We start from the raw sequence: 15365 nt of genomic DNA on the forward strand, positions 1-15365 counted from the left end.
ACAGACAGGCATGAAAGAGATCAGAGGTAAGGAGAGAGGAATCTAATGGTGAAGCAGGTGAGTCAGGCAGACAGACAGTGGAAGAAGAAGATGGTGTGACTGAGCAGTGGAGGACAATGGGAAGGAAGAAAAAGGTCCGGGAGTAGAGACAGGTGTGGCAGGAGTAGGAAGCGGAGCAGCGGCTGTCACTGGCACGGGGGATACATTACAGTTTGGAATATTGTCATCAGAGGGGACAATGTCACGGGAAGTAAAAATGTTAGCAGGAACACGTGTGTTGAGGTTGGAAGCAGCACAAACAGCGCCGCATAAAGTGGATCTGTCAACGCACACAGGTAACACATAGGGGTACTGTCAGTAGTGCTGACGTCACACACAGCGGGAACAATGTCAGTGATTTGAAGTATGAATTCAGTCTTTATTGCCCATGTTTCGTTCTTGCTAACACTTTCTGGAAGTATTCTCAGTGGTTTTATCGACTCGCGTGCATACGCAAAACAATATGTAACCCTTTTGGCATGACCGATTTTATGAAAAATTAATGAGTCAAGTGAGTGACTGGCTGTCACATCAATGGGTCAGTTCAAAATTATATTTGTCAGTGACGGATGACCGACACAAAACCTAAACCCTGGACCTCAGTGATAGTGAAGTTGGATGTTTCACTGTCTCCCATCCCTTCTGCTTTGATCTATCTGATGCTTAAGTTGTCGGCCAAACCAACCATCACACAGAAAATAAAACAAAAATGGCATACATATCCCTCCCCCACCTACCCAACTGTAAAGGTAACTTCTCCCATTGGTACATAGTGAATGGGATCACAAGGGGACCCCCATGAGCAGAGGTTCACCAGTAACGCTCCACTTGATTGCATTGTGGTTTTCAACTGTGGCAGCTGCTAATTTAATATCCAAAAACATTTTAGATGCACAATAGACTCCACAAATGTAGTTTTCAAATTGTCATTGTTATACCCATGATGATCAGACACTGAGTCAGATACTTATAATTTCTTTTGACAAACAATGTAAAAACTGAGCGACCAATTCCAGAAAAAAAGAAAGATATATTGTGGCTGTACAGAAAATCAGTATTGGCCATCATCAGACAACAAATAAAATATTAAACTTTAGTCTTTATTTAAGTACAGACAAATCCCCATCCCCTGAAAAAAAACTTTTAATATTCTAACCCACATACTCTTTGACAATCCTTTCATCAACTACAAAAATATATGCTGTTCAATATATCTCCACAAATGCAGAAATAACCAAACCGCAACTACTCTGATTTCTATGTGAATTCTGAAAGAAAATTTAGTTGGAATCACACAAGGTTCTCATTCATTTTATTCCCATGACATTCTCTATTTCTCTTCACATGGATGGGAGTGACTGTCTTTTGTGAAACAGGAAAGTTAGCAGCTGGGACCCAGGGCCTCTTTAACTGAATAGCATGTGTTACCTCTGAAACAAAGCAGAACATAGGGGAGATCACAAAAATCAGCACAATGCAAAAATACCCCTACCCAAGCTTTCACAGCTTTGCCAATACAGGAATCGGTACAATACAAAAATACCCCATGCTTTCACAACTTTGTCAGGCTGCCAACAGATCATTCTCACAGACTGATGCAGACCTTTTTGTCAAATGTTTTATTTGGCATGAAGGGCATTGGAACATCCAGCAATATATATGCATGTTTATGCCTGGATAATAGATACATGATACAGGCAGGAACAAATCCAGTCTTCAGGGATATTACATGCATAAAACTTTTTTTTTCTTCATATTACAATTATTATTATTTTTATTATTATTACTGTCACACATTGCAAACTTCATTAATTAACCCCTTATCTTTTCAAGAAAATGAAACAAAATTCCATCTCCATGGCTGAAAAAAAAAAGAAGTAATGGAAACCAATGCAGACATTAGAATCCACGCACAAGAAAAGACTGTTACTCCAAAACCTGAAGGCAGCACATCGCGTCTTGATGAGCCATTCACCCTAAGTCGTGTCCCTCACCTGACATTTGTGCACAAATCAAACATCAACAGAAGCAACAACCATAAAGAAAGCAAAGCTTAATAAGCAACTTTAAAAATCACAGTGAACAGTTCCTCACCATAAGTTTTTTGTTACTGACTGAGGTTTGAAATACAGCACTATTCTTCAAAAGTATGACTTGGTACGGTCACCTGAGTAAATGTGTTAAAATCAACAGTCCCCCTCTTCTCTGAAGCTGCTAACAGTTTCTATATCTTCACAAACTGGTGGTTACCTTGGCATTTTACAAAGCATCTGAAACAGACTGAAAATGTAGAATTATTCTGATCCATTTTTAAAACTGGATTTTACTTTAGATCAAAATCACTGAAAATTCAATGTTCCATAATTAACACCGAAAATTTCAACCAACAGCATGTATCCTTCCAAAAACTGTTTAAGTTAGCAAATACATTTCCCACTATCACGTGTGTGTGTATGTGTGTGTGTGTGTGTGTGTGAGTGTGTGTGTGTGTGGACCACCAGACTGAATTTTTCTTGCTGCAAAAAAGTGGACAATATAAAATGAACTTTCAAAGTCAGGGACAGCGGAAGACATCTCTTCTCCCTCACAAAGGATCCCCTTGAACATATTTGTGAACATTTCACAGAATTCACCATTGCTATCACATGACACAAACATCCTTGCTTAGTAATAATCATCCAGTATAACTTGACATAAAACACTGTAGTGCAAGTATACATACTCTGCAATAAATGGGAGAATAGCTTTTCACATCATCAACATGATTACAAAATTGTATTACCAGTCTTTGAAATTACACATTATTTTCACATTACATGTTTGTAAAAAGAAATTATTTCTTAATCATGTACAGGTTTTTTGGTTTTTTTTATCAAACCCAAAATGAAAGAAACAAATATAAACAAGGGCTCAATTGATTCATACGTTCAGATAGTATCAAGCACTGTCTTCACATCCAATTTTCAGTGACATAAGCAACTAACCAACACCCATAAACAAACAAAAATTAGAAAAAAAAAAACAAACCAACATAACTTTGATGCTTGCTTCCAAATCCCCTCCCTCTTTCTGGATAAGGGACGTTAAAAATGTCCAATGACTAAAATGGGATTAAGACTTTTTCTTTTTTGCTATCCCATTATCTGCACTGTTTTAGTGGCATAACTCCCATGCCACTCATTCTGAGTCCCATATACACAGCCACACCCAGGTACACCCTTCACATTCCCAGCGTCAGCAGTCCTCTGGAAACTATCAATGTCAAGTCACCAGGATGCCACTCACCAGAGGAGACCCTGCAATGCTGCTGAGTCACTTCAGTAGTGTCTGCTCTGACTTAACTTACTGACAACAATGACAGCTGAATGACAGAGCCAGACTGACAACTATGACAGCTTAATGACAGAGCCAGGCTAAGTGAATGTCCTCCCCAGAGTGGAGACCCCCCAACACGTCTCTCTAAGACCTTCACCTTTACTCTTCACTGTTACAACCAAGCCTACCACACAGGGTCTGATCAGCGCTGAAAAACTGTAAATAACCATCTCAGCAAACATGAAACAACAACAACCCCCCCCCCCCTCCACTCCCACCCCCCCAAAAAAACTGGAAAACAAAATTTGGCTGAAGTACGCCTCAGTATTGGCCTGTGCTAACAGTATTGACTCAAGTGACAAGTCTCCATGACACATGTGTCTGCTGATCATCATGTATCATTGTCGCTGAACGCCCAGCCAACTACACTGGGCCATACTGTACTGGTTCAGGATTAGTGCCATGTGTCAGGTCTTGGGCTGTGTTGTACAGAGGAACCTCAGATCCAGGCATGTACAGCCGGACACCCCATCAGTTAAAATACACACAAATCCGCACCAATGTCAGAAAATATGACAGGCACAAAAGGTTTTCATGAGTTCTGCTCTTCCATTTGACCTTTTGGTTCAGTGACACCCCACCTCCCCCCTCAAAAAAGGGGTGGAAAACAAAGATGTTTTGGAGTGAAGAAAAAAATGGGAAAGTAAATTCCAATGCTGAAGAGAAAAGTTGTTCAAAACTGACTCTACTAAGTACAATCCAACTGCCGAGACATCAACCCTCAACAATTACAATCATGAACCTACCTCACCTCTTTCAAGCATTCATTCCATGACATTCAAAACAGATGACACATTCGTAACATAAATGATGATGAACTTCACTGTGGGTAAAAAGTATGCCCCCATTTCTTTACGAAGAACATGAACCGACCTCCACACATCACATGTTAAACATCCAGACAAAAGAAAGAAAAAAAAACCCACAAAAAAACCCCAACAACAACAAAAACATCACTACTACCCACATGTGCATGGTCATATAGTGGAAGCATGCTTGTTGCCCAACTTACCACACAGGTCTATTCAGGCTGTCAAAATAAGGCAACAACAACAACAAAGATTAACACCCAAACCCTCCACAACTGAAATCAAGCAAGAAACCTATCCCCAAAGCAAAATTTGTCCTAATCACAGAAACTCCAGGATAAACTATTTTATTAACTGCTTACCTATTGATAACTGAAATCAATCAGCTACTATACTTTTCATTACCAAAAAGAAAAAGAAAAACAACAACCAAACAACAACCGCTTTTAAAGAAGTGTTCCTGATTAACTGAGGTAAAGAAGTCCTGACAACCCATATGAGAACACAGCTTCAAAAAAATGCCATTTTTAGCAATGCCAGTTTAATTCTTTGAAACAGATGAGCTCATGAGATACCCCACATGCTATTCTGAACATTTTCAATATTGTGAATCAGGCATTGGATCCTCTCATCAATGGTCAGCGTTTGAGGCCTTGTTTGGGCATGGTGTGTCCTTAGGAAGGCACTTCACTCCAATATTTACCTACATACACGAACAACATGCCTGTGACACTGACCATTCCATCGATTTTTCACCAGAGAAATATACAAAAAATAAAAAAAGAAGGGAAAAATGTAACACAAACATAATCACACAAAGTATACAAACATATAATACATGTAACAGGCATACAAAACCAATAAATGTCAGCACACAAACTCATATATCCAAGGCACTAAAAAGAACACAACAGAAAAATGTCTGAATATCAAGTCCAGGAAAAGATATTCAACTTCCAAGGCTTTCTGGAAATCAAAGATACAGGTGAATGGACCAGCAAGACCGAAAATAAGAAAGGAAGAGATGAGAGAAAGAAAAGAAAAAGGCCAGAAAGAAAGACAGAAAAGATGAAATTTCTTGTACAGAATTTCCAGGTGGGGGATACTGTTCATACTGAAGAGCCGCTGCATCTTCATAACGGGTGGGTGTGGGCCTTCAATCTGAATCAGGCTTTGTCACCAAAGCAAGATATTCATTTCAGGCAATTTTTTTTTTTGTGTGTGTGTGTGTGTATTTATCTATTATTTATTCACATTTTTCTTCTCAAGGTCTGACTAAGCGCGTTGGGTTATGCTGCTGGTCAGGCATCTGCTTGGCAGAGGTGGTGTAGCGTATATGGATTTGTCCGAACGCAGTGACGCCTCCTTGAGCTACTGAAACTGAAACTTCAGGCAATTACTGTACTGACCCTGTGAATATGTAAGTTAGTACTGACCATGTGTATGTGAAAAGTTAGACACCTTGATGTACTTTCATCACTTTTTCTCAACAAATAATCGATCGACCTAATCAACAAACATCCCAGTAATACATCTCAAAAAGTACAATGAAAAAAAACACACGCACACATAGAACAGCTTAACAATGTTTGCAATAATGTTTAACCTGTCGATCTCAGGTTTTCAATCTTTACTAACATGAAAGAAAATATTCCTACAATCACTGGAATAAAATATCCCTAAGATCACACATAACAGAAATCTAAATTAGAATTCCATGTAATCAAAACTAGTCCCACCATCCACACTGAGAAACAAACAAAACAAAAACAAAACAGGAAAGATCTGAACGGAATCTCAACCACTGATGATGTTTGCAGAATCTGTTCATAATCAGTTTCTGAAAATGAACTCACCACACTCTCCATAACAAATCAAAAGCAGCATGTAAATGTAAAGGACAAAAGTAAACCAACATAAACAGCGTGTCGAAGATAGGGTACAAGAAACGGAGCCAAACCAAAACCCTGCTTTATCTCCAGTCAGTTCAACACACACAAACAAAATCCAACCAACTGAAACAACCACACACATCTTTAAATTTTAAGGAAGGACAGACTGGTCTTTCCACCATTTTCAAAACAGTCGACAAGTCAACACTTCCCCTCCACCCCTGAAAAAAACCCCAGCTGTTTTATGGCATTCATGTAAACCATATCAACATCACAATTTTTAGCCAGCCTCAATCAGAGGAGAAGCACAGGACATACAATGAGAGAGAGAGAGAGAGAGAGAGAGAGAGAGAGAGAGAGAGAGAGAAAATCATCTTTTGATTAAGTATCACCGGCACTGACATTTTTCACTTCAGAAAAACCCAAACAGCTGACATTCTCCGGGATAGGGAAGATGATAAACCAACGTCCCATGTGCAGCAAGCACTTTCTGCATATAAAAGAACCTACAGCAACAAAAGGGAGGTCCCTGGCAAAACCCTGTAGACAAATCCACTTTGGCAGTGGAACACTGCAGACAGAAAGAGAGGGTTGGCACTGCACTGCGGCAACACGCTCTCCCAGGGGACAGCAACCACAATTTCACACACAGACATGTGTTGTGACAAAAAGTAATACAGTAAAATACAATGCTTTTTTATTTTTTATTTTCAGGGAAAGCAGACCATTTCTCAAGGGTCAATATTCATTGTCAAATCTTCCCCCCCTCCCAACCCCCCCGAAAAACCACCATCAACAACAACCACCCCCCCAAAAAAAACAAAAAACAAACCCAAGCTCCCCCCAAACCAACAAAAAAACCCAGGTAATACACAACTTGAACATTGGTAAGCACAATCCACTCATTCACTTTCATTTTTCAAATGTGAAGCATATATTTACATGGTTTAAACACACATAACCCCCCCCCCCCCCTCCCCCCCATTTCCCTCCAAAAAAGAGCACCTTTAACACTCTTCACATATTCGAGACAGGCTGATGGCAGATGAAAAGTCTGATCACAGAATTTCAAACAAACACAGTTTCTTTTATCTTTTTCATTTAAAAGACACTTTCTTAAGGAAAGAAGTTTGAACAATGGATTCATTCCCTGTCAAAACAGACCATCTGTAGAGCTGTAACCATTCTATTCACAGGAGGAACACACTTCTTCCACAGCCTGACATAAAGCTGAGGCACAATCTGGAAAGTATGAAAAATCAAAAAGCATACCTTTTGTATTATCATCGTCATCAATATTGCTCAGAGCCCAGCCAACCACACACAGCCATAATACATGTTGTAATGAGCGCACGATAATACTTTTTTGTCATTATATTGTGACTGATTTTTGTAATGATGTAACTGAAGCAGCCTCCAAAAACAGTATCCCCTTGTTCTTGTCTTTTTATTTGTTTGTTTCTTTGTTTAAACCTGGGCCAATTTATATGAAACTGATTTCTAGCTTTTCTTAGAGACATGTTATATGGCATTCATTCATCTCCTTTTAACAATACTCTATTTCTTGACCAGTAACAGTATGTATTAATACCATGTGTTCCCTTCAAAATATGAACATTATGTGAAATGTTGCCCTAAACAAAATGAAGGACAACTGATCCATTGTAAGATGACCCACAATCTACCATGGCCTCAGTGAAGCTCTGAAATAGCTGACATGGGGGAAAAAAAAAGGCTAAACTGAATCCCCTCCTTTACAATCCACAGTTGGCAACAGCCATAACCACACCTGATGAAATGACCACCTCTTTCACAGCAAAGCAACTGCAAGTGTGTTCTGCACAAACCTGCATAGATATATATATATACACAACTTAAATAACAACAAAAAACAAAAACAAAACACACACACAAAACCCAATGCATTTATGAAGCATGTATGTTGTCAATAACAGACTGTTCCCCATTGTTAACACACAGAGAGTTCATTATAAAAAAAAAACCCCGCAAAGTGTCGTAATTAATCTAAAAACAACAAAACAACAACAAAAAACAACAATGACAATTCCAAATTCACCTCACTGACATGAAAAACAAAATTATGAGGGAAAAACAAAAACCTAATCAACATTACGAACAAAAAGAAAACCTTCAAACTTATTTTCCAACAAAAGTAAAACATAGGTCATGACAGATATCAACAATACAATCCTCAACAGATCAAACCATCTCAATCATCAAAGGCAAATCAATTAATTAACACAAAATTATTAGAGAACAGAATTATGACTAGTCATCACACAGTACTCCATTGCCCAAAGCAAGCAGGAAAACACATTTTATCCAAAGTTTCCCCAAACTACAAACTCATACAACCTCCACACCTCATCATCACATATACATTTGTACAGGGTTATTGGAGTAAGGTACTAGAATTGATTTTACTGTAAGTGGCAGGCAATGCAGGGAAGAAGAAAAACAACAACAAACCCCCTAAAGCACTGGTCTGAAATACACTATCTCTTCTACATCTGAAAGAAAAAAAAAGAATCAATATGATGGTAACAAACACCAAAAACCAGAAGTTCAAAAACCAGAAGTTCAATATTTTGTCAGAGAATCATACATGTCTACTGCCACAATATCAAATGTTTGCAGCAATCATAGGATCGCGATCATAGGATATACTCATTTGCTATTCACAGCAACATGCTCCTTTAGATTTTTAAGAATAATCTGAGGTCTTTATATTTCATTGTCCCTCCCTCTCTCTTTAAAAAAAAAAAAAAAGTACCCAAGAGATGGCATCAGACTATCCCACCTACTTCCAGTACCCGCACTCCATCTCAGTACATGCCTTTCAACACTGGAAACCCTTTTAAAATTAATGTTTCATGAATCCCTCTCAGATGAAAATGGGGATGATAGTGAAGATTGTGAACAATGAACCATAATCAAAGTGCAACATTACTTCTCTCTCTCTTTTCTTTCTTTCTATTTTTGGGGGTCTATTTTTCTTTTAAATTTAATGATATACCTGGTAGTTAGCACTGTGGACTTTGTAGATGTTATGTGCACTCAAAAAATAACAGGTTGTGGAAACACTATCACATACTTTCAAACACACATCAGTACATGCTCACACTCATAACAGTAATGAATGGAATAGTTTATATAGAAAAACAAAGTTCAATTCATGCGACTAAAAAGCATGTCTGATTGCAGACAATTGGAGCTCCTGCTACTGAAACATTTACAGGTACACAGGACTGAAGAAATGTGACAAAATTTCACATCAGTACACAGTGCCAACACCAAAATTGTCATGTCAACACAAAGCAGATACAGTCAGGCACTTGGTATATTTCTTGCGGAATATCAACACTGTTACTTCCCCCTGCTTGAACCTTTCCAAACATGAAGGGAGGATGTGTATTCTTCTTCATTATACACCTTAACACTCTTCCAACCCTCTTTTTCTGTATACTGAATAATGTTCATGAGCCAGTTGTCATCACTTATTCTGAAAAATGTTCATGCTTGGCTAAGTCTATATCAGGACATAACAACCCGTCTATCTTATAAATAAGAAAGAAAAAAAAGGAAAGAAACGTTTTGCTGACATGCATCAACATGTGTTTTACTTCTTTGGGCCACTCAGGGAAAAACAGAATCAACTGGATCAGAAAACACAAGGGGGAAAAACGGTGTTGAAAAGAAGAGAAAAGCAGCAGTAGTTGTGGCAAGTTTATGTATCATGAGAATGAATAATAATAATAATAATAAAACAATCAATCTGAAGTTAACTATTATACTTCAGAAATTCGGTTCCTTCATACTTAAAGACTTAAAATGGGAAGTTTGTAGTGTACTCCCTATACTTACCATGTCAAACTGATGCAAACTAGGCCAACTGGTTCGCTCAGTTTGGCCAAAAATACGGCAAAGTCAGAAATAGACTCCCAGTACTTCATCTGCTATCTGCAAGCCAATCAAATGCCACTGCAGGCGGGAACTGATGATTCATTCTGATGGCCACTGCTTACTGCGATTAGTGGATTAAAAATGAACACCACACCAAAGTAAAAAACAAAACAAAAACAAACAAAATCCCCACCTATATTACTAATGTTACCAAGTGTTTTAGGAACAAACTTTACAAAGTTTTAACTGAATGAACCAGAGCCCACAATAACCAGCAACTAAATCCTCTTTTCCTCAAAAATGGGCAGAAAAACCCAGAAAAAAATCATTGTGTACATGTACTATGATTTCAGATGGCATACACAGTTCACTGATTCATCATGCCCAATGCTCCGTCCAGACCTCCTTTCCAGAGCAGTAACAGTGCACAGTATCATCCAGGGTTGATAACATTTTACTTTTTGACAAGCATCCTTATGGAAAAACAAACATTCAATCCTCATTCAGCACGCCATCAATGTTCGCATCACATCAGAGATGAAAGATACTTCACTCTCAGACAGGCCACCCCACCCAGTTGCATGTTTTCATTCTCATCACCAGCAACAGAAAATGAACAATCCCACCCCCGACCCCCTCTACCCCCCAAAAAAGGAGCAAAGACCCTGACATGCCATCCATTTCATCAGACTAATTGAACAATAGACAATCTCATTCCTGTGATCACCCCCACCCCCCCACTCCTGATTTTACCCTTCAGTGCTCAGCTCACATAAGTTTACACAAAAACCACTTCTGACAACTAGCTCCCCTTCTCTCTCTGCATCTGATGCTTATCACAATCATTTCTGTGATGGCTCTAACCACGTCCACACACCCTAAAACAGCCGTACACTTCACCAGTGTGTGCCTCCCCATATCAGGCCCCACATAAAAAAACAAACACAACAAAACCCTCAAAGTCTCAGTTCTGCTGCTGGCAACATTCATGGTCATGATGACCTGACAGGACCAATCACAGGCCAGTTCTGACCTCACACGACCAATCACAGGCCAGTTCTGACCTCACACGACCAATCACAGGCCACTTCTCCACCCACAGCAGTCCTCTTCATTCCCCCTGCAGTAAGGATCGACATGTTAGAATGTGTTCATCACGTTTATGTCTTTTCACAGAGAGTGAAGTCAGACTCTTTTTTTTATTTTTTTTATTATTATTATTTTTTTTAATAATCTTCTTCATGTCCGTTTCTGTGTTTCCATCAGTCCTGATTTTTTTTTTTTTTACATTTTTTAGCTGTTGCTTTGACAATCATTTCAATTTTCCTTTTGTACAAGCAGTATTGTTTCCTGCCTCCACTGGATCGTGTTCATTTCCGTTTAGTCTTCACAATCATGTCCATGTTTCCTGTGCGTCCAAGCAGTATTCCGCCCCGCTTTCCTTGCTGCGGTGTTCAGTTCCGTTTCTTCCTGCGCCGGGATCTCTTGGAACTGGAGGAGGAGGAGGTGGTGGAGGTGGAGGAGGGTCCCCCCCAGGTGGACTGCGAGGGCCCAGAGCCAGACTGTTGGGACGGAAACTGCCAGCCGGGGTGAGAGGCCCCTTCTGGGGCATGGACGCCTTATTGAACAGACGGTTGATGAAGTCTTCCAGGTCAGCTTCCCTGCAACCAGGAAGACACAAGGAACACAACTGAAAAATGAAGGTTTTTTTGTTGTTGTTTTGGTCTGAATTTCACCAAAAATACTGTTGTGCAGACTTAACAAATACCTAAGTTTTCTTTAACAGTGGTCAGTAAGCAGGTTTGCAAGAAACCTCATCTGAGTAAAGAAGATCACAATTTTGTTAAAACAAACTGTCTCACTCTTGAAAACAGAGTATGGCTGCCTATACATGGGTAAAAACAGTCATACACATAAATCCCACTCATATGTATGTACGAGTCAACACGGGAAATTTCAGCCCATGAATGCAGAAAGAATGATTCCCAGTATTTCACATATGAGCGGAAGTTTCTGACACCTCCCGCTTGTTGTGACTGCTCACTGAATTAATTCTCATACACATGGTAGGGTGTGCACAATATTGTCTGTGTACAAGTTCTTCAAAACCTTTTGCTTTCCATTCACTGAAAAGAACCAACATCAAGACCTTGTACTTCTTTCAGGCCTGCAGCTCCAGTAAATGCCAGGGCTGGGTTGCACAAATTGTCCCAGCAGCTCCAAGTTTTCCTAAGTTTATGGAATTAGCATAGGCTAAGAAGCATTCTTAATGCAAAGGAAACTAAGTGCTGCTAAAATCGTTTCTACAAACATATCCCTGGGCACCCTTGGTTTGTATTGTATTTCCTTGTGTTATCTGCTAACCTTGCACATCTTGCATTTACAGGCCTCACCTCATCTTGACCACAAAATGCTGTGATAAAGCCACAGAAGTGTCTTCACTCCCCCCCCCACTCCCCCCTTCAGAACAACCAGCAGTATTAATGAACATTTTCACATGTAGCAGAAAAGAGAAATTTATTGTGATAAAAGAGTAATACAATACAATACAACAAAGAGGATGTTGAGAACACCACCTACCCTGACTGGCCCTGTCGGTGTCTGCGGCTGCTGTCCGTCTGAATGCGGTAGAATACAGGGTGAGCGTTGGCCTTCATGTGCTTGAAATGGTCTCTCTGCAATCACACCCACATCTCTACAGCTGCTGAACACAGTAAGTTTGTCATCTCACATTACTGGTTCTCCGCCTGACCAACCCAGGAGTCAAGATCTGATTTTGAAAATGTCAATGAGAATGCCTCTGATTTTGAAAGGGTCAGTATAGCATACCTATTTAAATAAAAATGTAGTCTTTCCCTTGCAAAGAAACATACATACTCATTAATATACACACACACCATCTAAATGTGACATGCACTTATCCCTGGTGTCAATCTTACTGGAATCAGTTTGTTTCTGACTTCATTCATGGAAATCATTGTTTTCTGGATGGATTTACACCGTATCAATTCAACATCACAATTGTGTTTTTTATCTACAGAACAGAAAACATAATCTAAAAGTGCGCATCTTTTGTATATTAAAAAATCTCAGGTTAAAGTTAACAGTATTTGTAGAAGCAAACAGTATTTCATTTAGTTTTTCACCATGTTACAACAATTTTCATATCATTTTCAAGAAAAAACCCTCACCTGACAAGACACCCACTCTGTGATGTCATATATGTTGTTGTCCATACAGGCATAGTAGTGCCACAGAAAACCCAGCATTGAACTCTCAGCCCACACGTCTCCCTGGTCACAAACCATCACAGGCTTTGTTCACTGCATGGGCAAAGATCACTTTGCTTCTGCATGCATGCATGTGTCAATGTGTACATGCACGATTCTCTCTAATCAAATATGTTGGTTTTTAAATATTTAAAAAATCACACTGCCACTGCAGCTCAAGATACCAGCATTTTTTCCAACAGAAAATTCATAATAAAACAGCAAGCATAACTGAAAAGCATCCACTAAACAAACACGCCAAAAAATGGATAGTAACATTTGTTTCAAATCAGGTCCATAAAACAGTGAATTTCAGGCCAAAAACGGTCGAGACACAAAGGGTGGAGTGATGGCCTTGAGGTAACGCGCCCGCCTAGGAAGAGAGAGAATCTGAGCGCACTGGTTCGAATCACATTTCAGTCGCCAATATTTTCTCCCCCTCCACTAGACCTTGAGTGGTGGTCTGGATGCTAGTCATTTGGATGAGATGATAAACCGGGGGCCTGTGTGCACCATGCACTTAGTGCACATAAAAGAACCCATGGCAACAAAAGGGTTGTCCGTGGCAAAATTCTATAGAAAAATCCACTTTGATAGGAAAAACAAATAAAACAGCATGCAGGAAAAAAAATAATAAAAGGGTGGCACTCTCAGTGTAGTGACACACCCTCTGTGGGAAAAGCAAGCACAGTGGGAGAATTGACTGGGCATCAAGACAAACAGGTTGTGAACAGATATAAGGACAAAACAACAAAACAGACACACACAAAAAAAAACCATGAAGGAAGTGATGTTCAAATAACAGAAAATTAAAACAGTAAGGGTTGTTCAGATGAGTGTGATAATGCAATATCCCATTAAACACTTGTCAATCCCCTTTCATCAGCATGGTGAATGCTCCCTCACAAACATAACAAAAGCAAGTTTCACCAACAAACTTCACCATTGTCAACTTCCTCCTTGGCCGAATGGTGAATGTTGCATCAATTGTGAACTGACCTTGGCCTAATAGTGAATGTTGCATCAACTGTGAACTGACCTTGGCTGAATGATGAATGATGCATCAATTGTGAACTGACCTTGTCCTAATAGTGAATGTTGCATCAATTATGAACTGACCTTGTCCTAATAGTGAATGTTGCATCAATTGTGAACTGACCTTGTCCTAATAGTGAATGTTGCATCAATTGTGAACTGACCTTGTCCTAATAGTGAATGTTGCATCAATTGTGAACTGACCTTGTCCTAATAGTGAATGTTGCATCAATTGTGAACTGATCTTGGCCTAATAGTGAATGTTGCATCAACTGTGAACTGACCTTGGCTGAATGTTGCATCAACTGTGAACTGGCCTTGGCTGAATGATGCATGTTGCATCACTTGTGAACTGACCCTGGCTGAATGGTGAATGTTGCATCAATTGTGAATTGATCTTGGCCGAATGGTTAATGTTATAATAATAATAATAATGGTATTTATATATCGCTGAATCTTGTGCAGAGACATATCAAAGCGCTTTCACACCAGTCATTCACACGCATGCATAACTCTAAAACTGGAGAAACTGAAGACAAGGGAGAGGCAGGGAAGGGAGGCTATTTTGGGAAGAGGTGGGTTTTAAGGCCAGACTTGAAAGAGCTGAGTGTGGAGACTTGATGAAGTGAAAGAGGAAGTTCATTCCAATTGCAAGGTCCAGAGACAGAGAAAGAACGGCAGTCAACAGTTGAGTGTTTGAATCTGGGTATGCGTAAACAGAGTGGATCTGAAACCGATCGTAGTGAGCGAGATGGAGTGTAGAGGTGAAGGCAGCCACAGAGATGGGAAGGGGCTGATTTGTGAATACATTTATAACACAGAGTACTGAACTTGTACTTTATTCTGTGTGAAACAGGGAGCCAGTGGAGAAGAGTGCAAAAGAGGAGTGATGTGCTCAGATCTTTTCTTTCTGAGGACGAGTCGGGCAGCAGTTTTGTATGCGGTGAAGGGACTGAATGGATGAAGCAGGCAAACCAGACAATAGAGAGTTACAGTAGTTAAGGCGAGAGAGAATGAGAGAA

General features: G+C 39.6%; 1 protein-coding gene across 1 annotated transcript in view; it reads right to left on the reverse strand.

Annotated features, from left to right (window-relative positions):
- Positions 1-1639: 1639 nt before the first annotated feature.
- LOC143294569 (uncharacterized) overlaps positions 1640-15365 on the reverse strand; it is a 61166-nt gene continuing 47440 nt past the window's right edge. Inside the window, 4 exon segments of the mRNA XM_076605945.1 lie at positions 1640-11648; positions 11651-11700; positions 12620-12714; positions 13231-13332. Coding sequence (XP_076462060.1) covers positions 11494-11648; positions 11651-11700; positions 12620-12714; positions 13231-13332 — 402 coding nt within the window. The 3' untranslated portion in view covers positions 1640-11493.

This window comes from Babylonia areolata, chromosome 20, assembly GCF_041734735.1.
Source record: "Babylonia areolata isolate BAREFJ2019XMU chromosome 20, ASM4173473v1, whole genome shotgun sequence".
In the NCBI taxonomy this organism is placed as follows: Eukaryota; Metazoa; Mollusca; class Gastropoda; order Neogastropoda; family Buccinidae; genus Babylonia; species Babylonia areolata.